General features: G+C 45.3%; 1 protein-coding gene and 1 non-coding gene across 4 annotated transcripts in view; one reads left to right on the top strand and one right to left on the bottom strand.

Moving 5' to 3' along the window:
- Positions 1-517: 517 nt before the first annotated feature.
- The window catches only part of Sntb2 (syntrophin, beta 2), a 92592-nt gene continuing 65885 nt past the window's right edge, over positions 518-27224 (bottom strand). Inside the window, exons 4-7 of one of the 3 annotated variants that reach the window (XM_039097998.2) lie at positions 22743-22885; positions 18079-18275; positions 10268-10452; positions 518-8867 (exon numbers count right to left, since the gene is read on the bottom strand). In XM_039097998.2, coding sequence (XP_038953926.1) covers positions 8775-8867; positions 10268-10452; positions 18079-18275; positions 22743-22885 — 618 coding nt within the window. In that variant the 3' untranslated portion in view covers positions 518-8774. Of the gene's footprint in view, positions 8868-10267; positions 10453-18078; positions 18276-22742; positions 22886-27224 lie in introns of those variants that run through there. The other 2 variants (NM_001168674.1, XM_039097999.2) reach the window with 2 other exon arrangements.
- Positions 10620-10721, top strand: LOC120098669 (U6 spliceosomal RNA). The gene has a single exon (XR_005497095.1). It is a non-coding gene; the product is annotated as a U6 spliceosomal RNA (small nuclear RNA).

Below are 27224 nucleotides of genomic sequence, written 5' to 3'. Positions count from 1 at the left end.
AGGGAACCCAAATCAGCACTGGAGGCACCCGCTGAGCACCTCCCCTGGCCCGCATGCCCATGTTCTTTAACTCTCAGGCCCTGAGTAGGAAGTAACTGAGTTGTCCAAGGCTGGAGACTGGAGAGACAAAGGGAACAAAGACATGATACTAGGAGGCCAGAAAGCAATGACAGGCCCTGCATGGGATGGGTGGGGGTTAGTCATGTTGGTTTCCTGACAAGGAGGGCTAGACTGCGGCCACCCAAAATGCCTTGTATGGTAACATAGACATTCCTGAATCTAAGAGTGCCTGCCAAAACAGACATTAAGATAATGGAACAATTGTGAAAATCACTAATAATTAGGAAAGACGGCGGAAGGGGAGACAGGTTTTTGAAACACATATTTCAAACGTTCTGCAGCAATCAGCCTCAGCCTCTGACTGGGGGCTCCAGCCACCATCCCATTTCTCTGATTTTAGAAACTTTCCTGTAAGTCTGAAACTAGGACCACAGTTTAAAACACAGGAGACAATGTCTAAAAGCAACTTTTTATTTACAATAAAAAGGTTACAAAGGCATATATACTTATATATATTTATATAATACCCTTAAGTTACAAATTTTCATTGTAATATACAATGTTATATGTCGATGTGCAACCCAAGGGAAGTGTTGTCTAAGCATCTATATTGAGAGAATACACATAAAGCCTTTTAAAAAGAACACAGACTGCTCTGTTTTATGTCATGGGTCTTTGATTTGGTAGCCAGAAGACTTGAAAAAAAATTTTTTTTTTTTGGTTCTTTTTTTCGGAGCTGGGGACCGAACCCAGGGCCTTGCGCTTCCTAGGCAAGCGCTCTACCACTGAGCTAAATCCCCAACCCCAGACTTGAAAATTTTTAAATAAGACTTGTATAGAGGTCTCATTCAAATAAAGGATTATAAAAAGAAAAACAAAAGCAACACCCAAAACAACACCAAAACAATCAGTTGGTACAAATGGGATATTTTTGTTGTTGAGGTTTTTGTGTTTGTTTGTTTTGAGGGGCAGTTTCGAATGCCTACGCTGGCTTGTTATTTACTATGTAACTGTGGATGGCTTCTTCCCACCTCCCACCTTCCAAATGAGTGCTGGGTTTATAGATGTGGCCAGCCACATCTGGTTTTCTATGGTGCTGTGGATAGACCTCAGGGCTTCCTGTATTCAGGCAAGCGTTCTTCTGGGCTAATCAGCAGCCTCACTTAAGCTAGCTTTCTAAATCTTTACACTTAACAAGAATGAGTAGTGAGAGAACAAATACATGTACATGGGCATTAGCAGAGTGTGCACAGGAGGAAGAAAGTAGGTTATGCTCTGTAAGACTTCAGATCTGGCATGAAGAAGAGGGTTGTTTGGGCACTGGGGCCTGCAGGCTTACCTCGGCCGACAGACTAACAGTAACACTGGTATCCCATACTGAGATCACACAGACCTCAGCTTTCCTCTCTCCAGAATCCTACTAAATCAGAAAACACCAACAAGGAGATGTAAAAAATACCCGTGTTAACAGGACTCAACAGAAGGAAAGCCCGTCTTTGGCCCCCCGCACTCGATGTACAGCAGTATTACCATATGCTGGTTTTGATAAAACACAGTCATCGGCACCTGACTGTAAAGGGCAGCTTTGAGAGCAAGACACTCAAGTCCCTACAGTTCACAGTCACCAGTCCTCACGGGTGACTTCAACACACTTGCAAACAAGGGGCGGGAGCCATGCAACTACATAATCTGGCCAAGCCCAGCACAGAGAGCGAGGTGCTTTCAGGGAATGGTTTGAAAAGCTGATCTCACAGGCCAACAAAAAACAGCATGGAGTGACAGGGACAGTCACTTCAGGAAAATCCAGCCGACCCGTCTCTCTCTCTCTGGGTCTTTTCCACTGAGTTTGAATGTTAGTGTGTTCTTTTTTTTTTTTTTTTTTTTTTTGGTTCTTTTTTTCGGAGCTGGGGACCGAACCCAGGGCCTTGCGCTTCCTAGGTAAGCACTCTACCACTGAGCTAAATCCCCAGACCCTAGTGTGTTCTTGAATAAGCGGAATTGTGCTAATTTTTAGGACTTATTTCTATATTGTATGTATATGGGTGTTTTGTCTACATGTACATCTGACACTAGAAAGGGGCACTGGATCCCACAGTACTACGATTAGAGAAGGCTGTGAGCTATCACGTGGGTGCGGACAATTAAAGCCAGAGCCTCTAAAAGAGCAGTCAATGCTCGAACCACTGAGCACCTCTCCACACCTGCACTCTTGCTAATTTTTAATGCAATTGTTGTTTATTAATGGAGAAAAACTCCAGCTATAATGTGTAAGGACCTTAAGAAAGCAAGATGCAGCCAGTGGTGGTGATGCCAGGCAGAGGCAGGTAGATCTCTTGTGAGTTTGAGGTTACCCTGGGCTACAGATCTGTTACAGAACAGTCAGAGTTACACAGAGAGACTCTGTCAAAAGAACAAGGACAAAAAAAGCAAAAACAAACAAAAAACAAAAAATAAAAACAAAACTGCCCAAAACATGCTTAAAAACTCCAGAGATGCTTAAATCGTAAATACAGAAATGAATAGTCAGTAATGTTCAGAAATAAACCTTTCTGCCCATTTAAAATAATAAAAAGGCTATTAATCTACTGTTGGCAATAAAGATTAATCTTTCATTTTGTGATTTATCTTATTGAGGGACCGACAATATTTTCCGTCCCAAACTAAAGTCTAAGTTTTCATTGAGAAATGAGGTAAGCCCAGCTTCCTTAACACTCACCTGCCCGAGCTGACACGGGCAGGGCCTTTAAACAGTTGTTTGCCCGGGAAGTCCGATGCTGGAAAGACAGCACAGCGAGCAGGAACTGAGGCTGCTTTGCCAGAGGACCTGTCCTGCTCCCAGCACCCATGTGGCAGCCCATAACCACCTCCAACTCCTGTTCCAGGCCTCTGCACAGATGTAGCTCACATATATGCAGGTAAAGCAACCACACACATAAAGGAGAAACAGAGTAGTTCATAAAGAGAGGCTGTGGTTGACTGGGCAATAGAGGGTATAAGGCCACCGAATCTACAAGTGTCTCCCCGCCGCATACATTTCACTGTGAGTGGGTGCTCTAGCAGGAGTGCTCAGAGGCTAACTTCTGGGTGGCAGTTCTCTACTTCTACCATGTGGAGTCTGGGCGCTGAGTTCAGGTAGTCAACCCTGGCTGCACGTGCCTTTGCCTGCTGGGACATCTTGCAGGCCCTACAAGTTCCTTTGCGATCATTCAGCAATGCTTGTTAAATGAAACGTAGGGATGGATATACCACGGACTAGTGTGGAAGTCTACATTCCCAGAGAACCTTTTGTCTTCTGTGGCTTCAGAAGGGTGACAGAGCCACAAGGCCGAGTGACTATGGAATGGAGAAGTCAGTGCAAGGCTGAGGCGAGAAGTCTAGTCAGGGATCTCAGTCCTACAGGAAGTGATGGAATATCTTTCACAGGGTTTACCTGCACAGCTTTTGTCGGTGCTTGCTTTAAAAAAAAAAAAAAAAAAAAAAAAGACAGGGTCTCACTGAGTAGCCTTGGCTAGCCTAGAACTCATCCTGTAAACCAGGCTGACCTTGAGATCTGCCTCTGCCTCCTGATGAGACTAAACACTTAAACCAATGTGTCTCACAATATGGTAGATTTAAAATTACGTGTCTAACCAATTGGGCAAAGAATAATTTGCAAAAGGCATATCTATATATTATATTGAATTCACACAAACTTTTTTTAGAGCAGAGTTTCGTGCATGACCACAGGCTGACCTCAAACTCTCTACACAGCTGAGGATGACTTTGAACTCCCCACCTCCCTGGCCTCATAGACCTCCCAAGGGCTGGGATTGTACTTCACACACCATGGCCGGAAAGACGGTGCAGTGGTTAAGAGCACTGTCTGCATCTGCAGAGGACCCGGGTTTTAGTTCCCAGCACCCACATGTGTCTCACAACCCTCTCACGTCCATTCCAGGGGATCTGAAGCCCTCTCCTGGCTTCCTCAGATGCCAGGTGTGTACATGGGGCACATGCAGGCAAACGCTCATATGCATAAAACAAACCCCAGAAAATTATCTGATCCAGACACCTGAAGTGGGATGGAAAAACAGAGGTGGCAGGAAATTAAGTTCAAGTTTACACTTCAAAGCCTGTGCACAGCTGTGATCCACAGCGCTCAGTTAGAGGCAGGGAGATCAGCAATTTGAGGCTAGTCTAGGTTATATGAGAGTTTGTTAAAAATCAAGAAGAAAATCAAAACGTTTTATTCTGAAAGCAAAGGGGCTAGGGATTTCGGAAGATGTCGCTCAGTGGTACCAACTGAATGCTTAGACCAAGGCCCCGGTCAACTTCAATGCCTAAGATTAGAAAAGAAGAAAGGAAGAAAGTGTTCTTGTGAGTCACCTAGTTGGTTTGGCCACTGCTGGAAAGAGCTAAAATAATTAATGTGCTCCCTGTGGGCATTTGTTCTTTCTGAACCTCCCCCTGGAGTTGTCACCTTTGATAAACTTGTGTCACGGGTCAGCTGGACACAGTGTTCCAGAGGATTCCAGGGCCTTGTCCATGCTCTGCTACTGAGCCAATCTCTACACCATCTCATTTTTAAAGAAGAGAACAGGTTTCAGAGCAGCTGCTTAGGCCGCCAATTACTAGAGGGACTCAATCCCTCTTCCATCACCACAGTGCAGAGCGATCATGTTGTCTGAACGTACACAATCTTGGTCTCTACCAGCCACTCCACTCTTGGGGAATATCTAGACTGTGAAAGTCACAGCTTAAAGATGGTTCAGTGTGGACTGTATCCGCTGCTAAGGATTGCATGTAGTCAAAACCATTCTGGATTACTAAGTAATAAAACAAGGGCGTGGATTCAACTAAAGTTTATACGACCTCAACTTTTCTCCTGTCCTGAGACAGGATCAGAGGTGAGCCAGTGGCCTGAGCTGAGTATACAGCTAAGCTCGGATGCTTTGCCTGCAGCTCCAAGTACTACAATTCTGTTGTTGTTCTGAGACAGCGTCTTGTGTCGTCCTGGTGCCTGACAAACCTGGAGTAGCTTCCAAAGCAAACTCAGACTACCACTGTAGTGCTACATATTAACAGGCTGTCCAGAGCAATGTACTTTTAAGAACTAAGTGACAGGGCTGGGGATTTAGCTCAGTGGTAGAGCTCTTGCCTAGCAAGCACAAGGCCCTGGGTTTGGTCCCCAGCTCTGGGAAAAAAAAAAAAAAAAAAAAAAAAAAGAAAGAACTAAGTGACTAAGTGACTTGGTATGTGTGACCCTCTCATTAGAGATTCGGAGTTTCCTTCTTTCCTTCCTTCCTTCCTTCCTTCCTTCCTTCCTTCCTTCCTCCCTTCCTTCCTTCCTTCTTTCCTCCCTCCCTCCATCTCTTCCTTTCTTGGGCCACTAGACTGGGGACACTGAGATCTGATCTCCAGTCCCCAAGCCCATGACAGAGCAGCAAGTCCTCTTGACCACTGAGCCCAACATTCTAAGAAGCCAGTTCATTCTTGGCACCTAGAGCTGCCAGCAGCCACGTGGGAACGGAAGCAGAATATTTGCACATTTAAGTATGGTATACAATCAATAGCCTGAACCAGTGAGAACAATAAAATACGGTCCAGATAGGTGTCCAAGAAAAGATACTCAAGAACAGAAAATGCAGGAGTCCCCCTCTTCCCTGAACACTTCACAATTGTTCACCTCTTTCAGCAGGAAGGGCTTTTAAGGGAAGTTGCATAGCAGCTTTGAAGGCATTAAAACACGGGGAGATCCTTGCATGGTTTTGAAAACAAACAAATCCATATGCATTTAGATTAAACTAGAAGACTTAAAATTTGAAGAAACCAGTAATGTTCCCCACACATTTTTGTTCATCAAAACCACTCACAGTAAAACCCGTCTTTTTGGGGTGGGGTGGGGTGGGTGCTCAGATTCCACATAGCATTTCCCCCACCTGGTGATAAGCTTCCTGTTTTGAAGGAACAGTCTTGGTTTGTCAGCTAGGTGCCTTTACTCAGCTGAGCAAAGCTTTGCTACCGTTCTGTCCAGGTGAAGGAGTGAGGAAAACAGACAAACCAGTGACAGTGCGAGCTTTGCTGGTTAGAGACATTGTTCTACATAGAAAAATAAATAATCCAATCTGTCCTTCCATGCAAATCATTTCCAGTAACAAACTTTGAGAGCTCAGACAAAAACAAAAGACAAAATCCCACCAGGCACTTTCAGACTTACCCTAGTCTAAAAAGTGCTAAACATGGCTTCAAAATAGGCAGGTGGCATTTAAAGTAACGTTTCTGACTGCCCATACACGTCCCAATATTGAACCAAGAACTGTCTACAAGTTGGTGACTTTAGTTATAATTATTAATAAATATGGCATATACACACAAGCATTTCTTTATATAAAATATTTGATAATTTCTAGGCAAGGCTTGTTGGTAACATTAGCTTCCTTTAGTCCTCTTTCTTATGGGGAGGAGGTTCTCATCCAGGGGTGACCTGGGACCGCATGGGATGCAGCGATACCTAGGAAATGCTCTATCTCACCAGGAGGGCTCTGCACTTCCTGCCCACTCGACACCAGGAGCCCACAACACCCCCAATAATGTTCAAGATGGAAAAGAAAAGACAATACAGCTGATTCTATAAAAGAGGTGATTATCAAAGATGCCCATTTTTAGTTGTCATTTGAAAATATTTTGTTATATTTTGGCATTTGAGTACAAAATTGATAATAATAGGTTTGTATCAAGGTGTCCCACACTCGCAAAAAGCATTCCACTTGTGGTTTGAGAAATTCCTAATGGACCACCTGCCTGGGGGGCTGCTGCAGCTTCTGGAACAAGCAGCTTAGGACCTTAGCAGCTTGGGGCTGCTGATGACAAAGAAATCATCCATAAGCCCTCATTTTACAAGACTCAAATGACAGCATTAAAAACCCACAGTCCTCAGCCAGAACATGTGCACACCTTACCTGTCTGCCACCATCATACCTGCTTACATACAGCTCTCCTGAGGAACAGGGTGGCAGCGCCTCCTGTCAATCCCCCTGGTGGCTCAGCCTTGCAAACTGCAGCTCAGGGAGGCAGGAGCCAGAGCTCTCTGCCTGAGGTTACCTGCTGCAGCTCTGCTTTCTGCACTCAGAGCTGGGACATTTCTCTTTTTCCTTTGAGTTGAAGCTGTATCACGGATGGAAACAATCTCAGGGTTATGACTTTCTCCCCAGCCTCTGCAAACTGTTAATCTGACTGCAGAGCAGGGGGCCTGACTCATAGACAGCAGAGGGCAGCAGGCTGACACCTCTGCTTGGCACCTGCCCTTTCCTCTGGCTACCCTGTCAATCAAAGTGGCTCAGGCTCTACACAGACACTTGTGTTTTCTTCCCTTTCGCCCTCTACCCTATTTGAAGCGTCATATCCTTGGGTGGCACTCGAGAGAAATCTAGAAAATGCGAGCTGTTTCTAGACATGTTTTCAGAGGGTAGAAAATTGATATTTCCTTTTTGTTCAGATTCAGGAGCTGTGCTAATCTTGATATTTTATGTAGAGAGTGTTTCAAACGTTTTTTATATACCTCTCTCCCTTCCAAACCAGGAGAAACAAACTGAGGATGATCTTCTGGGTCATGCTCACACTGAGTCATGACGACACTTGGCCATGCTGAACAAAATGCAGGTGACATCATCCTGCCATCCAGGGTGTGTTATATTAAGCAGCTCAGTGTTCAATTGGAGCTGGAGGTGACTTGTCCTTACTACTTTGGGGCCACAAAAGTGCCTTGTGCCACTCAATGTGGCATCTTGACCCACAAAATTACCACCGACAGACATCTTTAAGGAACTGACCTGAAGGAGGACTCCTGAAAGCTCGATGGGACCCCTTCATCCAGACACTAATGAAGCTCCACGGAGCCTAACCAAAGGCACACTTGGTAAGTGATAAGAAATGGCTTAGCTTAAAATGAGGATCTTTCAAAATAAACTGTAGACCCTCCCCTGGCTCCTACCAAATACAAACTCAATATAAACTGAAGAAAGCAAAACTCCTTTCAGAGCAGCAGTCCAACTTGCTTTTCAACTTGGACACCACAAAAAAAGAGGAGTGAAGGAAAGGCAACCGGACTGTGCAAGTTTTGAGTCCTAAAGGCAGCACTTATGGGTGGCGGAGTTGGTGCTAGGGGTGGGCAGGGTGGGGTCAGTGAGAGCCAGGGTGGGTGGAGGAACCTGTGGGGATGATGCTCAGGGATTTCCAAGGTAAAAAACGTTAACACCGAGGTGCAATTGACCTGTGTGGGATATGCCTGAGGGATGGCGGCTACACACTAGCACCTGGGGAGCGACAAGCTCAAGGCTATGCCCAAATGATTCCTACAGAGAGAAAAGGAGAACCCCTTTTGGCTATTGTCTACATCCAAAGAGAGACCCAAAGAGTCAGCCTTCATAACAGGGGAAATAAACCTAATTACTTAGAGATCACATCATGAAAAAGAGACACTAAGTCGCTAAATCGACAGCTTTGATTTGGAGCTCATTATAGTTCTAGAATTTCTGGCCAAGGCTGTGTGGGAAAGGTCAGCCCTTCCTAAAACCCTGTTGTGGTCCAGCAGTGGTCTGCAGGTCCTCGGGAAGGCACTGTGATGGAGGGAGGGAGCAAGGGCTTCAGTTTGTGCTTCTGCGTTGTTGTTGCTTGTCTTTATGTCATCTTCTGAGGTGGAAATACTTCTTGTGGCAGTCTTTCTCCACTCTTGCTGCTCACACAAGCAGTCCCATGCGAGTGACTTTGGCAGATAAGAATGTGTGCAATACAAACACAATCGGCTTTGGACAAGAATGCAGATCCATAGTCTGTGGAGAAGAGACAGGAGTCGTCACTGTAATTCTCTGTCTGTCTGTCTGTCTGTCTGTCTGTCTCTCCTATCCTTTCTTTCATGTACATATGGTGTTTGTCCTACATATGTCTGTGTGAGGGAGTCAGATCCACAGGAACCTGAGTTACAGAGTGTTATGATCTGCCATGTCTGTGCTGGGAATTGAACCTGGGTCATCTGGAAGAGCAGCCAGTGCTCTTAACTGCTGAGCCATCTCTCCAGCCCTACACACACTTTAGAGACAATGGTATTAAATATGTTTAGATGTGATGTCCCCCTTTCTTCTTTTTAAGGCAACCTCATACAGGCCAGGCCAGCCTAGAGCTTACTCATAGCTGCGGAGAACCTTGAACTCCTGACTTGCCCACCTGGATCTCCAAGTGCTGAGATTATCACAGGGATGCACTAGCACGCCCAGATGTACGTGGTACAGAGGATCAAACACAGGCCTTTGTGCATGCCGGGTAAGCAGTCTAGTAACTGAGCTACATTCTTGGTTGAGTTATAATTATTTATTTGTGTGTGTGTGTGTGTGTGTGTGTGTGTGTGTGTGTGTGTGTGTGTGAGTGAGAGAGACAAAGGACAGCTTATGGAAGTCAGCCCTCTCCTGGAGAATCCATCACAGACCATGAGGCTTGGTGGCAATGGCCTTTACTTGCTGAGCCTTCTCTATGGCTCTCTCCAAGTTCTCTGTTGAGACTGGGTCTCTCACTGACCTGGAACTTGCCACAAAAGCTAGGCTGGATGGCCTGCAAGGCCCAGGGATCTACATCCTGGCCTTCCGATGCTGGGATTACAAATGTGTGCTACATATCCAGCTTTTTTAATGTAGATTTTTCTGGAGGGGGTGGGGATTGAACTCAGGTCCTGATAGATGTAGAGCAAACACTTTACTATCTCCCCAGTTCTCAGACAAAACTTAAAAACTAATGAACAGGGGGCTGGAGAGATGGCTCAGCGGTTAAGAGCACCCGACTGCTCTTCCAGAGGTCATGAGTTCAATTCCCAGCAACCACATGGTGGCTCTTCTGGTGTATCTGAAGACAGCTACAGTGTACTTATATATAATAAATGAATAAATCTTTAAAAAAAAACTAATGAACAACTTTTAAGTGCTAATGGAATATCAAATGTTAGGCCATAACTTCCTACACAGGAGGTAAAAAGCAGTGACCGGCTGGGGGTGGATGCAGTTCGGTGGTAAAGCACTTGCCCAGCACACAGAGGCCTTCAAGACTCAGCATAATGAAGGAAAGCAATCAAGCAAGCAAGCAAGCAAGCAAGCAAGCAAGCAAGCAAACAGAAGCCATGTGAGAGACAGGACGCTAGTGGACACATTCATGCCGCCATGCTTGTGGTTTTCAGACACATTCTCACCAGTTCTCCCTCAGGACCACCAAAATCCAAGTAGAGATTTCTGATTCCATCATCAGCAGACATCTTCAGCCGTTCAAAGGGATAGCGGTACAATATGCTGCTGGTGCCGCCATTGTCTCTGGTGATCGTGAACCCGTGCTCATAGTGGACAGTGAATCTTACATCTTGGCCACTTAAGGTGCAGCCTGTCAAGACAAGAAAAACTCATATATAATAAAGATCCTATTTTACTTATCAAGTAGAAAAGGATTCTTCTGGTTCCAAACATAAAAAACAACCTTTTCTTGAGAATATGAGGCCCAAGCAGCTTACACTTTCCTAAAATAAAATTTAAAAAGACTTATTATTCTGCACGTGCTTTGACACAAAGATACTAAAACTGGAAGGAATCAGGAAAGATTAGCATGCTCTCTGCAAGGATGACATGGAAATTCATGAAGCAGTGGATTCATTTTAAAAAGGCCTGTTATTATTTTTATTAAGAGACTGTCCAATGCACCCCAAGTTGGTATGTCATCAGGTATCTTCCTGCTTATCTATTCCAAGTGGTGGTGGAGTATAAGCATGGGCCACAGAGCCAGGCAGAGTTTTCTTTGTGACACAAGATCTTCCTGTGTAGCCTTGGGAGGCCTGGGACTCACTATGGAGACCAGGCTGATCTGCAGTCAGGGATCCACCTGTCTCTGCCTCCAGAACTCGGGGATTAAAGGCACATGTCAGAACATTTGGTATTATTTGTAATTATATGCATAGATCTGTGTGGGGTATGTGCATGTGCGTGCAGTGTCCAGGAAGACCCGAGTGCTGTTGTTGGAGCTGGAGTTACAGTGGGTTGTGTTACCTAACATGGCTACTGGGAATTAAACTTGAGACCTTTGCAAGAGTGGTACATGTTCTGAACAACTGAGCCCAGGCTCCAGCCCCTAAAATTACTTTGGCCCAAGACAGCATCTTGCCTGAGATGAGGCGGGATAAGCCTACCTCTCCTTGACTTCCGTCTCCGTTCGACTGGATATCAACTGTATGTAGTGAGGGGGAGGCAAAGGGGTATTTTCTGCTCGCAAACACTTTATAAATCTCTAACCATATGAGATAGAATCTATAAAACACAATGACACTCAAAACGGAGCTAAGGCTGAAGTCAGGAAAAAGGTTTCTAGGATGGGAATTGAGATAAACCCTAAAGATAGACTAGCTGGGAGGTGGTGGCGCATGCCTTCAACCCCAGCTTGGGAGGCCGAGGCCAGCCTTCCCTACAGAGCCTGGGCAAGAAGGAAGGAGCAAAGGAGAGATACCCTCCAGAGTTGTAGTGTGCTGTGGTTGGGATCTGGGAAGGACACAACGTCTATTAGAAGTTTATGGTCAGTAAGAGTCATGAGGTGACTGCTAATCACAGAATACAACTGGGGCTGCAGACCAGCCCAGTGCAGCAGGCTCACCGAGCAGGAAGGAGGCCCTGGGTTTAATCCTCAGTACCACAGAAAATAGAACAAAACAAAACCCTTCCAGCTCTGCCGGCAGTGGACTGCAAAATGACTCAGTAGATAAATGGTGCTAATTACCAAGCTTACTCCATCCCTGAATCCACACGATAGAAGGGAGAGGACAGACTCATAAGTTGTCCTCTGAGCTCTGTCCTCTGATACTCTCATGAACTAATGTAATAAACCTGTAAAAGCTCAACCAACGACACATCTAAACTGAACAGGAACTCTGACCACCGGGCATGGGCACGGAGGCCTGTAATCTTAGCACTTCGCTGGAGAATCAACAGTCTGAGGCAAGCCTGAGCTCCAGAGCAACACTTAAACACCAGAGCTGAGCTCTGCTCCCATTTCAACAAGAATGGCTCTTGAAGCAGGTCATCATGTGTAGCCAATATACTCTCACCGGATATGCAAAGCATTCGATGAGGTAATGAAGCTGTATGCTTAGCAAACCAGGAAGGAGAAAAACAGATGAAACACTGGGGGCGTCCTTCTCTGCACCACGTGAAGTGAGCGGCGGACAACAGAGTACTAGTTATCAGAAAGCGGCCAAGGAGCAAACATGGGTGAAAGCAGTGAATGGCTGAGGGGGAGGAGGGTAACAGCCATACCCCTAACCAAGGCACCCACACAGTATGGTCCTACTAACATCTCTGAAGTCGGGGTGTAGTAAGGGGACTGGGGTCCATAGGGTTAGTTCTAATCTAGTTCAAGACAGCTCAAGTTTTTAAGAGTTCTGGCTATGGAAGGTGCCATTCAGGCAGGTGAGTCACTGCCAGGAAAACGAAGCCATCAACCCCACGCCAGGCTTGTGTGAGATTCTTCTCATATGGTAGGAAAGCACTGAGCCACCTTCCCCGGCCCCAAGATTTCCCACATGTTCTATTTGAACTGTGTTGCCTGAGGAGGGAAAGAAGGCAAAGCAAACACATACCTAAGAGGTACTTTTGAAAAACAGAATCTTGTTCCTGGCTACCTCAACCTTGAAAAGGGGCAGGGGAGGTCATACTAAGAATGTTTGCCTCTAGACACTGGGTGTTTATCTATTTTGTGGTATGTGTGCCTTGCACAAACACACATGCAAGCTACAGCGGGCATGTGCAAGTTACAGGCCAACTTTGGGAGTTGGTGCCCTCACTTGCCAAGTGGATAACGGGATGGAATTCAGGTTGCCACCGGTTCTCATACACACTCTGCCATCTAGTCCTATGTTATCTTATACTTTTTGCTTTATTTATTTTTATTTTATGTGGATGGTTATTCTGTCTGCATTTATGTCTGTATCACATGCAGGTCTAGTGCCTAGAAGACCACAATGGATCCTCTGGGTCTGAAATAACAGATAGCTGTGAGCCTCCAAGTAGGTACTAGGAACTGAACCCATCTCTTTTAAAAGAGCAGCCACTGAGCCATCTCTCTAGCCCCTTATTTTATTTTAGTCTCAATGTGGCTAAGAATGACCTTGAACTTCAGGTGTCCCATGTCCACATCTCAAATGCTGTGTCCCAGTCAGCTTCAGCTGTCAATCTGACAGTCGAGAGGCTTCTGAGGGAGCCTCAATTAAGGGATTACCCAGATCAGATTGGTCTGTGACCATGTCTGTGAGGGACACGAATGATGACTGGTGTGGGAGGGTCCAGGCTGTACACAAAAGTAGCTGAGCCTGAACCTGGGTGCAGGCCAGCAAGCCAGCAAGCCAGCAAGCCTACAGTGTTCCAGTTCTCACCTTGAGCTCCTGTGCTGACCTCTCTCAGTGATGGATTGTGACCTGGAAGTCTAAGCCAAGTAAGTCCTTTCTTCCCCAAAGTTGCTTGTGGTCAGGGTTTTTATCACAGAACAGAAAGGAAAGTAGAATGTGCTGGAATTACAGTCACAACCACCGTGTCTGGCCTATGTGGTACTGAGGATGGAAGCCAGGTCATCATGCATAATTGACAAATGTTCAGCCTTTGAGAACTCCACCTTCAGCTACCATGAATCTCTTAACATATATTCAACTCTCTCTAACGCTCCCTTCTCTCCACAGCAGCTTCCTGACAGAACTGTCTGCACCTCTATGCTTTACTGTCCCAGCACCCTCAGCCTGATAGCCTGCTCCTCTCATCCCACCATCTGTGTCTCTCCCAAGGACAATGATTATGTCTCCAGATTGCTAAATCCAACCAAATTACACTATGGGTTGGTTACTGGGATGGTTTGTATGTGCTCGGCCCAGGGAGTGGCACTATTAGAAGGTGTGGCCCTGTTGGAGTAGGTGTGTCACTGTGGGCATGGGCCTTAAGTCAGTATTCTGCTAGTAGCCTTGAGATAAAGACATAGAATTCTCAGTTCGGCCTGCACCATACCTGCTTGGATGCTGTCCTTGCCTTGATGATAATGGCCTGAACCTCTGAACCTATAAGCCAGTCCCAATTAACTGTTGTCCTTTATCAGACTTGCCTTGGTCATGGTGTCTGTTTACAGCAGTATAACCTTAACTAAGACAGTTTCTTTTTTTTCTGTTTCTTTTTTTTTTTTTTAAGATTTTATTCATTTATTATATATAAGTACACTGTAGCAGTCTTCAGATACACCAGAAGAGGGCATCGGATCTCTTTACAGATGGTTGTGAGCCACCGTGTGGTTGCTGGGAATTGAACTCAGGACCTCTGGAAGAGCAGTCAGGTGCTCTTAACCGCTGAGCCATCTCTCCAGCCCTTTTTTTTCTGTTTCTATTTGCCCATTCTTTTTTTTTTTTTTTTTTTTTTTTGGGTTCTTTTTTTTGGAGCTGGGGACCGAACCCAGGGCCTTGCGCTTCCTAGGTAAGCGCTCTACCACTGAGCTAAATCCCCAGCCCCTCTATTTGCCCATTCTTTCTTTGTGTGTTTCATGAAAGCTAACCTAAAGAGAAGACAAGCTCTGGGGCTCAGCCTTCCCAGGGCATCGGAGGGCCCAGCAGAACAAAGAACTGTGGCTGGAAAAGAAGCCTTCCTCCCTGGGGCTGCATTCACGCCTCTTCATGTGTTTCTAGTACTTGGTTTCAGAAGATGAGATAGGACACGTCTATAATCCCAGTGCTTGGGAGGCAGAGGGAGAAGGACCAGGAGTTGATTGTTATCACTGGCATTTCCTTAATCAGTGATTGATGGGGGAGGGCCCATCCCATTGTGGGAGGGGCCACTCCTGGACTCTATAAGAAAGCAGGATAAGCAATCCTGTAAGAATCATCTTCCACAGCCTCTGCATCAGCTCCTGCCTCCAGATTCCTGCCCTATTTGAGTTCCTGCCTTCACTGGTCTCAGTGATAAACCGTTCTGTGGAGCTATGAGTGAAATAAATCTTTTCTTCCCCAAGTTCCTTTTGGTCGTGATGTCTCATCACAGAAATAGTAATGCTGACTAAGACAGGGACTGTGTCAGGACGAGAGGGTGATGACAGATGAACATGGATGTGTGTGCATGAGAATGTCAGGATGGACGGCAGGGAGGCGGCTCAGTTAGGAGCTGGCTGTTCTTGTTTCCATCCCAGGGCCCACAGGGACAGCTCACAAACACAGTTTCCCCAGTTCCAGGTGACCTAACCCCTCTTCTGGCCTCCATGGGTACTGTATCCATGTGGTGTGCATATAAGGAAATCGATTATGTTAGCTAAAAAATTAAAAACAATTTAGTTTTGGTGGGCTTCACAAAGCCCTGCTCACGTCAGCCTAGTGCACACCAGCTGATAGTTCCACCATTCCTCTCTGACATCTTTCTTTTGCTTCCATGACACTCACCATCCCCACAAATCTGTTTTTCACTCCACTGCTCTGGTCTTACACTCATAAGTGGAAGGGACATTGGCTTTTTCACATCACAGGACATTACTAATGAGAAAGGCACACTAAGGCAACATACTAAACCAGGAGTCAGTCAGTGTTACACTAAAATGAATGTAAATCATGTTACATACTACCTGTCTGCATGTTAGTGTACACGTGTGTAGAGACCGGAACAAAAACCTTAGGAATCCCCTCACCTATTAGACTGGCTGGCCAGTGAGTCCTAGGGATCCTGGTCTTGCCCTGCCTGGCACTAGAACCGTGTGTGTGTGTTTGCATGCGCGCCAGCACAGCTGGACTTCTACATGGGCTCTGGTAATTAAACCTGGGTCTTCATGGAATGTTTGTTTATTCTTGTGGTAGGGCTGAAGACTGAACCCCAGGCCGCTCCATGGCACCACTGAGCCCTGTTCCCATCTCTACTCTGTTTCCTGAAATCAGACTGGGGTTGTTAGGAGGATGGAGAGTTACTTCCTGCTTCTACTACTCTGGGATCAGTTATTTTATTAAATTGTAGTTCTGGGGAGTTTTAATGTTTCTGTAGAGTCCTTTGACCTAACCATATAGCAGAGCAGGAGACAGACAGACAGACAGACACACACACACGCACGCACACACGCACGCACAGACATACACAAACGGGAGTGGAGTGCGGTGGATGGAGACTGACTGACTGACTGACTGAGGCTCTTCTGAGCATTACAGGACAACTTTGGAGTAGGTCCTAGAACCTGACAGTTAAGGTGATTACTGCATTACTGGAGAAAAACGTCAGGAATTTATGCTTATTGGTAAGCAGAAACCTATAAAAACACCAAATTATGAAAGGCTGGGGTAGTATTCCTGGTCAATGGTGTAAGAAAAAACACTCTGTTAGTCTCACCCACAGACTCATTACAGAGAACAGGCTGCTGTTCTAACTCTTCTCCCAGCTCTGGTGGAGGACAGGAAATAGGTCTTACTTATTTACCTTTACCTCTATCATAAAGCCTGGCTCTTGGTAAAAAGCAGACTGCTCAGCAAATATTTGCTGATTTAATGAATGAAGGGGATTGATACTGTCTGTCCTTCAGGCATTTAATCTGGTCAGGAGTATGAGTCATCTGGAGAGGGCTTAAGGCACTGGCTGTATAGAAGACCTGCAATTCAAGTCCCAGCCATGCTGACCCTTGTTTCCTGAAACTGAAAGGGGAACTGAATACCTGTATGTGAAACAACACCAACTCCCTGGTGTCTAGCCACCAGGGGGCACACGGTGGAACAAAACAACCAGCAGGGACTAGCCACTAGAGGGAACATCCAAGGTGGAAACGTGGCACTCAACTTCTGAGTGTTGGACAACCATTTTCAAACTTTTGAAGGGAAACTCCTATTCTAAACACGGTATTTTCACAGCTACAAACTGCCAGGTGCTTGATTTAAGGGCGTCTAGATGCTCTTAGACACTAAATCTTCTTAACCATAGTCAGTGCATCTAATATTTACTGCCTGGGTTCTTATACTATTAAATGTAGATTAAAATGATGCACAGTGAAAAAAAGCACAGGTTAGCGCTACCTGGCAGGCATGGGAAAGATCTGCTGGTGAGGCAGATACCAGATTTCTTTCTTCTACTACCACTGCAGCTACCATATTTTAACAGCTTAAAACTGGCATATAAAAACAATGGTTTTGGGGCTGGGGATTTAGCTCAGTGGTAGAGCGCTTACCTAGGAAGCGCAAGGCCCTGGGTTCGGTCCCCAGCTCCGAAAAAAAAGAACCAAAAAAAAAAAAAAAAAAAAAAAAAACAATGGTTTTACCTTAAAACTTAGCAATACTGTTAGAGGTCAGGAGAGATGGTTTAGCTTTTAAAGGCTCACTCTTTGCTTTTCTAAAGGATTCCAGTTTGATTCCCTGCACCCGCAAAAGCAAATCCTGTTTCTTTGGCTGCCCTCTTCTGGTCTCCAGGGGCACCTGCACACTCATGGCAGATACACACAAGGTCATGTGTATTCATTGATAAAGACAAGGCTTGAAAAAATGAACAATTACTGTTAGAAATTCAAGGTCAGGGCCAGGAATGAGTGTGCACACTTGTGACTGCAGCACTGGGCAAGTGGATCAAGAGTTCCAGGTCAGGGCTGGAGAGATGGCTCAGCGGTTAAAAGCACTGACTGCTCTTCCAGAGGCCCTGAGTTCAATTCCCAGCAACCACATGGTGGCTCACGACCATCTGTAAAGGAATCTGATGCCCTCTTCTGGTGTGTCTGAGACAGCTACAGTGTACTGATGCATAAAATAAAATGAATAAATCTTAAAAAAAAAAAAAAGAGTTCCAGGTCAGGCCGGGCTGTGTGGGACCCAAGTAGGAAGGAAGGAAAGAAGGAAGGGAGGGAGGGAGGGGGGAGGGAGGGGAGGAAGGAGGAAGGAGGTAAGAAAGAAAGGGAGGGAGGGGGAGGGAGGGAAGGAAGGAGGAAGGAGGTAAGAAAGAAAGGGAGGGAGAAAGAGAAAGGAAGAGAGAGTGAAACAAACGAAAGTATCTCTACCTAGGGAGACTTCCTTGATCAGCTCAGCAGCAGCATGGCAGCCCTGGACAAGTATTCTGGTCCAGGTCGACAAATCCCGATGCGTTTCAACCCTGAAGAGATGCATCTCAATGCCCTGCCGAGAGCCCGTCCTGGTAGCAAAGGTAAGGTCAGATCCAAGGGAAGGCGACCGACATCCAGAACCTGAATGAACCAACCTAGGACCACAAATAGAACAGAAAGCTAAGGTGATCATTACCCTCAGCAGCTTTTGGGTGAATACATTTCATAGCCAAGCTATGGATCTCCTTTAACGCCACAGAGCAATCCCTGGTGTCCCAGGAGGCAGGACACTACTTCCTGTCTTCATAAAGAACATACCTACCAACAGAAAGAGATGCAGAAAAAATCTCTCTGCCAGGGGCTAAGGATGACTTGGGCTAAGAGCACCTGCTCCTCTTCCAGGGGGCCTGGGTGTGATGTGTGGCAGTTCAAAACCGTCTGCGATGCCTTCTTTTGCCCTCCACAGCACCAGGCACGCACATGACACATACTTGGAGGCACAACATTCATCTACAGAAAAACTACTAAATTTTAGGCCAGCCTAAGACAAGACAAAGCAAAACAAAACACCACACACAGAAGCTAACAGTGGCCCATTCCATTCAGTGGACTAGAAGAGGAAATCCTATGATCAACTACCACAAGGACGGACTTTGAGGTTTTTATGTCAAATGAAATGAACGTCACAAAAAAAAAAAAATCTAAAACGTGCGTGTTCTCCTTATATGTAGCACCCAAACCTTATTCGGAATTGTAATTTTCTTTGAAAAGTACAATTTTATCACAGGTAACAATTAGCATCAGTATTTTCCTTATGTGACAGATCACTTTGGTGATCTTAGACACAGGTACCTGAGCATGGTGGCCTCTTCCAAGGGGACAATGAAGTTCATGTGGATCAGCTGGAGCTCAGCTCAGGACTCAGCAACACTCAGGAGTCCTTAGTCCTTTTCCTAGCAGTATGGCTCATCTGACCATACTTCAGAATGAAGAACAGTGTTTTCTCAGCTTAATAATTCCTATTTCATCATGTAGAATTTTAAAAAGACAAGTAAATGAAGCTGAAAGTTTGTGTTATGAGTGTATGTGTGCACGTGCATGCGTGTGTGTGTGTGTGTGTGTGTGTGTGTGTGTGTGTACCTGAACTTACGTGGAGAGACATCAGGTGTTCAATGACCTTATTTCCTTGAGGCAGGATCTGCTACTGAATCTGGAGCTAGGTTATGACCAGAAAGTCCTAGCAATCCTCCTGTCTCATCCTTCTATAGCACTGGGACTCCAGGTTTTCTATCTGGGTGCTGGGAACAGAGCTCAAGACAAGCACTCTCGGGGCTGGGGATTTAGCTCAGTGGTAGAGCGCTTACCTAGGAAGCGCAAGGCCCTGGGTTCGGTCCCCAGCTCCGAAAAAAAAGAACAAAAAAAAAAAAAAAAAAAAAAAAAAAAAAAAAGACAAGCACTCTCACCAACTGAGCACCCTCTCTGCCCCCAAACTGAGCTCTTACTACGTCAGTAAAAAAACTTAAACTGGCTTCCCACACCCAAAGTCCATTTGGGGAAACACAGTGATGACCCACACAGTTGTGTTCTGTGCATGTGACATCGTTACCAATTGCCCAGAAGCATGTGAAGGTATCAGCATTTTAACTGCTTACCTTCAGGGCAACTGTCAGCGCCTTGAAAACCACAAGTAACATTTTAGTACTATTACTGGGAGATAACATTTGAATTTACAGACTTGCCAATGGAGTTAACCTCTGAGAACCTTGTTACAAAACTGATTCCTGCAGAACTTACATGCCAGGCAAACATGAGCTAGCCCAGAAAGAGTTAAGTCTTAAGTTTATTCTACACATGATCCGAGTAATAGGAATTACAGAGGAAAGTACCACGTGCAGTTTGATTGCTAATCCCACATCAGACATTACAAAATATCAAGTCTAGGGGAGTATTTTCCTCCTAGATTTGACTTTGAAATATTTGGCAGAGGGGATCTAATTCAAACCAGCTGCTGGATTTGGGGAGTAGCCATTGGTTAGGACACACTGCCAAATGTGCCCACACCCACTTTTGTGGGGGGCCACATGAGCGCATGCAAAGATGAGCTTTAGCATTTGGGCCATATTAGTCTCACAACACTGCTCAACTGTCCACATGTTCAGTAGCCATGTCTCCCAGTCAAAGACAGCTTATAGGAAAAGACTACAAAATCCACACTTAGCACCTATGACATCAATGTCTTTTACCCATGTTGTAGCCTAGCTTTGATCTTAGTAAATATCTAAAATAAAAATTTCCTTCGACATGTCCAGGCATTACTTAATTCCTCACTGGCCAAAAGAAAGTCGTGCACTGAGAGAAAATACACACAGAGATTTGATTTCTAAGAGTCTAAATATGTAATCCCACATAAACTGCAGCTCCTGTTAATTTACACCAATCCACATTACTTGACCTTGAAGTTTGAAGCATAGTTAATTCTTTTTTTTTTTTTTTTTTTTTTTTGGTTCTTTTTTTCGGAGCTGGGGATCAAACCCAGGGCCTTGCGCTTCCTAGGCAAGCGCTCTACCACTGAGCTAAATCCCCAACCCTATAGTTAATTCTTAATCTATTAGGATTTATAGTTTTGCAGATAATCATGATCTATGTGTTTCTGCTATTTTCCCTGTCTACTCACTGTAAAGAACGTGTGTATGCATTTGTGCTTGTGTGCACTCATGCATGTGGAGGCTTGGTCATTTCTGTGTCTTCCTCAATCATTCTTCCCGTTATTTTTTGTTTTTCCTGAACCTGGAGGTCACTGATTCCACTAGGCTGGCAGGCGGTGAAAAGCTCAGCTTTGGGCTTTTTGGGTTTTTTGTTTTTTGTTTTTTTAATTTTTGTGACAGAATTTCTTCTGTGTACCCCTGGCTGTCCTGGAACTCACTCTGTAGACCAAGCTGGCCTTGTACTCAGGGATCCACCTGCCTCCGCCTCCTGGGTGCTGAGGTTAAAGGTGTGCGCCATCACCACCCAAGCTCAGACTTGATGAGGACACCGTAATCGAGCACAGTGGGGCATTCTAAGATGATGCCTTAGTTTTGATGTCAGTGATGGCATGGAAACCAATGCTTAAACTCTGTCTTCTGTAAGATGCTTCTACCCTCCAGGGAGGGAGGAATTAAGGTGAATGTGCCGTCTTAGCTCTGAATGAGAGAAACTCCAGGAAAGCCATGTGACAATTTTAAACTCAATTTCCATGAAAAGAATGACACGTGCTGCACCGCAGAGAATACACCTGTACTCCCAGTACCTGGCGGGCAGAGGCAGGTAGCTCTCTGTGTGTTCATGGCTAGCCAGGCCACACATGAGTTTTAGGTCAGCTAGGGCTACCCAGCGAAAGCCTGTCATAAAAATTATTCTTTCATTCAAAACAGGAAACATGCAGCTCTCTCTACGGGGCCCAGGAGATGGTTCCATCCCTTCTCTCTCTCAGTACCAGGTGCTTTTTCTGAGTGGTCCTCACCCCCTTTAATGAAGTCACCAGATTATCATCCACTTGTTCTTCTGTCGGGGGCAAATGGCAGCTTCACGCTCAGTGGAGATTCTGGTTTACTGCGCTGAGAGAAGCTTCTGATTGACTCCCAAAAGCACAGCTCCTGGGGCTTCAGTCACACCAACAGCAAGCAGACCTAACTTCTAGTTAGGTGCTTCTAGTTGTGGCTGCTGTCTCTTAGGACATCCAAACCTACATTTCCCAATTGCTCCCCTCCCACTCCCTGCACACGGGATGTGGGCAGCACTCTGTGGCTTCAGGACGAAGCCATGTTTATCCATGTGCTCCTTCACTGCAGAGACATTCTGACTAAAGGTGGGTGCTTGTGCACTGTACCACATTCTGGTTTGGATGACTGCACCACTTACTCAAAAGGCTGCTGCAATTTCTGTGGTTTTAGTCACAGTCAATAATAAAAACAAAACAAAACCACCCCCAAAACCCCAAAACCCTTATTATCTCCATGACTAAGCAAGCTTTCAATAGTTTAAAAAGCATGCGCTCGCGCACACACACACACACACACCACACACACACACCACACACACACACACACCACATACATACACACACACACCACACACAGGCACACCACACACAGACACACACACACACACACACCACATACATACACACACACACCACACACAGACACACCACACACAGACACAGACACACACACACCACATACATACACACACACCACACAGACACACACAGACAGACACAGACACCACATACATACACACACACACCACACACAGACACACACACACACACCACACACACCACATACATACACACACACCACACACAGACACACCACACACACACACCACATACATACACACACACACCACATACATACACACACACACCACACACAGACACACACACACCACACACAGACACACCACACCCCTCAAGTAACTGAAACAATTTATCCTGCTAAGAGTTAGAAGCTAGAAAATGACCAGTAAGTTGGGAAAACCATTGTCTACACGAGCTTCATCAATGCTATTTTAGGCATTAAAGACAGCAACATTCACTGTGACTCTTCATAGAGTATTATCTTCTTTTTATGTCTTACCTTGTGGCAACAAGAGGGTAGCTATGACACGGCGATGCCCAGGCATCTCTTGTCCACGGCATACAGTCATAAAGTAGCAAATCCTTCTCAGTCACAGCCATGAGAACAGGCCTCCACTGCTGTCTTCCACCATCTAGTTTTGCCTATTACAATGATGAGATACAGAATCAGAACAACTTCAACAATGGTACGTTTTTTGCAGAAGTGACCTGGGCACTGGCCTAGCACTGGGGCCTTTGCTTTGCTTCTCTCTCTATCAGACTTGAGATACAGGATCAATCCCATGAGGTTACTTCCACAGGCTGGGAGGCAGGAAGAGGAATTGGAAAAGCTCACTCCTTTTTTTTTTTTTTTCTTCTTAAAAAGATTTATTTTATGAGTACACTGTAGCTGTCTTCAGACACCAGAAGAGGGGATCAGATCCCATTTCAGGTGGTTGTGAGCCACCATGTGGTTGCTGGGAATTGAACTCAAGACCTCTGGAAGAGCAACCAGTACTCTTAACCTCTGAGCCATCTCTCCAGCCCGAAAAGCTCACTCCTAACAAGTCAGACACATTATCTAGTGAAATGACAATTTACCCCATTTCATAATTGAGCATCATACACTGTTATGTTCAAAATGATAAATGTTTCCACATGTCTAATGTATGACATCTTTTAAGAACGGGATGGAAATTCATGTCTTCTATTGCAGAATCTATACAGCAATGTTTTGATTAAAATCTACAGTAAGGAGGGCCGGGTGTGGTGTGGTGCGTGCCTGCAATCACAGCAGTCAGGAGGCAGAGGCAGCTCTGAGTTCAAGTCCAGCCTAAGTTATATAGTGAGACTTTGCCTCAAGAAACAACAAGGGGTTGGGGATTTAGCTCAGTGGTAGAGCGCTTGCCTAGGAAGCGCAAGGCCCTGGGTTCGGTCCCCAGCTCCGAAAAAAAGAACCAAAAAAAAAAAAAAAAAAAAAAAAAAAAAGAAACAACAAAAAATCCAACCCACAGCTAAGAAGCCACATTGTACGTTGCATCTAACACACGAAATGGGTATTGATTAGTATTTTAAATATCTTAGAATACGTTCCAAAAATAACACAGTCTGTATGTCATAGGAAATTATAGCCTATTCCTGCTGAATACTGCCCATGATCAGTGAGATGGTCCACCGCTTTACAGCGCTTGCTATAGAAGCCGGACAGCCTAATGTTGACCCTTGGAGGCCACGGTAGATAGAAAAAACTGACTCCCAAAAGTTTCCTCTGACCTCTCCACACCTTAACTGGGGTCATACACACACACATCAAACACACGCACTAATACGTAAATGATGACCATGATGCAGTCTGGCTTTCTGATACTCTGATTTGAACATGGCACCTCCTTCTAGGCAATGGCTATACTGTTGAACTATGTCCCCAGCGCTATACTATAGTCTGGAAAACACAAATGCAAGAGTTCCCCACTGTATTTAGGAAGCACAGGTTTTGGCTTCAAATACACACGTGTTTTATTTGCATAAAGCCCAGTTATCTAGGACGAGCTTTAAAATCTAGGAAATCAGCCACCTACTATTTATATTCACATGTCAAGGATCCAGGGCCAAAATGGGAAAGATTATGTTCAAGAAAAGTCCCATCATCATCAAAACCTTCACCCTTGCTTCCCTGACTGCCTCCAGGAGAACTCAAGGTGATGAATACTTGTCTCTTGAAGGCTGTCACTTTTTTTTTTTAAACTTTCTTTAAGACTTTTGAGGGGGACTGGAGAGGTGGCTCAGTGGTTAAGAGCACTGACCACTCTTCCAGAGGACCTAAGTTTGACTGTGACAGCTCACAACTGTCTTGGAACTCCAGTTCCACAGATTTAAAAATGCCCTCCTTGTGGCCTTTGTTAGCCCTGCTTATTTACGTGGTACAAAGGCATGCATGGAGGCAAAAATATCTAAACACATTAAAAAATAATAAGAGGACTTCTGAAGGTAATTGTAATTTGTGGCAGAATATTTTAAACACACACCTCAAATCTGAAAAAGCCTAAGCCATTTGGTTCTGAGTTGTAACTCTGATTTGGTTTTGTTTGCGTCAGAGTCTCTCTATGTAGCCCCAAAACTCACTTTGCAGACTAGGCTGGCCTCAGACTCTCATGCAGCACCATGCCTGGCATGTACTGAAGGCATTTAACTCCGGGTCTCTGATTCTTTTGAACAGGGTCTCACTTTGTAGTTCTGGTTGGCCTTGAATTCACAGAGATCTGCCTACTTCTGCCTTCTGAGTGCTGGGATGAAAGGCGTGTCCCACCACACACCTCTGGGTCTCTTTTCTCTTAGCCAAAACTGTAGCTGACTCCAGGAGTGGGAAGTGGAGGTAGCCTGTGAGAGGACCACTGCCCTCTAGTCTTCTAAGACTCTCCTCTCTGGCTAGCTACAGCCTGGTACAAGAAAACCAGCAGTTAGGCATACTGGGCCATGTCTATAAGCCCTGCCAGCAGTTGGAAAGTGAAGGCAGAAGGATTAAACCAGCTATTAAAGGTAGTTTTTGGGGGGCTGGAGAGATGGCTCAGTGGATAAGAGCACTAACTGCTCTTCCAGAGGTCATGAGTTCAAATCCCAGCAACCACATGGTGGCTCACAACCATCTGTAACGAGATCTGATGCCCTCTTCTGGTGTGTTTGAAGACAGTGACAGTGTACTCATATATAAAATGAATAAATAAAATCTTTTTTTAAAAAAAAAAGGTAATTTTTGGCTACACAGAAAGTTCAAGGCCTTCCTCTACAAAACAGTGAGGGCCAGGAAGATGGCTCAGCAGGAAGAAGTGCTTGCTTCAACCCTACAGTTCAATCCCCAAGATCCACAAAAGCAGAGAGAGAGAACTTATTCCCTTAAGATGACCTGTCTTCCACAAGCATCATGTACACACACCTGGAGACACAGACACAGACACAGACACACAGACACAGATACAGAGACACAGACACACACACACACAGACACACACACACACACACACACACAAACACACACACACACGTTAAAAAAAGACAAAAGAGATTCTTACTTTTTGGATTGTTTATTTCTAGATTACAGGACTTACCCCGTGTACTGTGTGGATAATATGCATAGCCCAAGAGGGAAGAAAACATCTAATTTATCTTCCCACAGAGTTAGAATGGCACTAAGATAATTTTCTCTGCCTGTGGCCTCAGGTAGCCCAGACTTAGCTTCTTGGTTGAGGATGACTTTGAACTTCTAATCCCGCTTCTACCTCCAGAGGATCCCAGGGTTACAGACAGCCGTCATCGCACTAAGTTTACACAGTGCTGGAGTTCAAACCCAAGGCTAAGCAAACATTCTACCAGCTGAGCTACATCTGGACGCCAATAATCTTATTTTCAGAAATGAAAATTTCTATCTAATTACAAGAGAAAATTTGAAGGCTATACCAGATTATATTCATTAAATGTGTTTCTTCCCAAAGAAGATGCTTTAGGCCCTTCATATCAATAAGTAATGTCCAATTTCCAGAGAGAGGGAGAAGGTGTAGGGGAGAAAACACTTTAATGTACAATTTGTTAAAAGTGTTGATTTTGTGGGCTGTAGAGGTGGTGCAGTGGTTACTGCTCTTGGGAAAGAACTGTGTTCAGTTCCTAGCATCCACGTGGCAGCTCACAATCTGTGCATCTCCAGTTCCAAGGGATTCAACATCTTCTTCTGACCTCCTGAGGCACCAGGCGCACATATATACATGTGAAATACTCACACATTAAAAGCAAAGATTAGAAGTGTTGATTCTTTGACTCTTTTACATTTTTTGTCTGTTTAGCAGCTGGGTCTCTTGCAGCCAGGTTGTCCTTAAACTCCCTCCGTACATGACAGAGAAGGTCTTAAGCTTCCTAATTTCCCACCTAGGCCTCAGGAGTATGGGTTTGCAGCTATGCCCACATTTTACAGCGCCACGGATGAAACCCAGGGCTCTCCTCATGCATGAAGAAAACACTCTGCCAGGCCAGCCACAGCACAGCTCTGATGAACACGTAAGGTGTGTGATGTGGGTTCTAATGCAGGCCGGCCTAGAACTCATGTTTACTGGAGGTTGTCCATGAAATCCCGTCGTCTTACCTCTACCCCTGAATGCTGAGATTATAGACATGTGCAACTACACCCAGCTCAAGTCTGCAGTCTGTTTGTCTGTTTATTTGTGACAAGGTTTCTGTTAGCCCTGGCTGTCCTGTAACTCAGCAATCCACCTGCCTCAGCCTCACAAGTCTAGAACTAAAGGCTTGGGCCACATCTGCCCAGCTCTCAAGTTTGCGTGAGTGTGTGTGTTGTGAAAGTGCATGCCACCGGGGCAGTGTGGAGGTCACAGGATGCTCCATTGTGTGTCCCACGCTCATACAGCAAGCACTTCCCACCGAGCCATCTCACTAGCTGCAGCCCTTTAATATGAAGTGACTTGAGACAGGGTCTTGTAGCTTTGGCTAGCCTGGAATTCAC

Source organism: Rattus norvegicus, chromosome 19 (genome assembly GCF_036323735.1).
Source record: "Rattus norvegicus strain BN/NHsdMcwi chromosome 19, GRCr8, whole genome shotgun sequence".
NCBI lineage: Eukaryota > Metazoa > Chordata > Mammalia > Rodentia > Muridae > Rattus > Rattus norvegicus.
The sequence above is the reverse complement of the archived record's forward strand: the minus strand, read 5'-3'. Positions and strand labels throughout refer to the sequence as shown.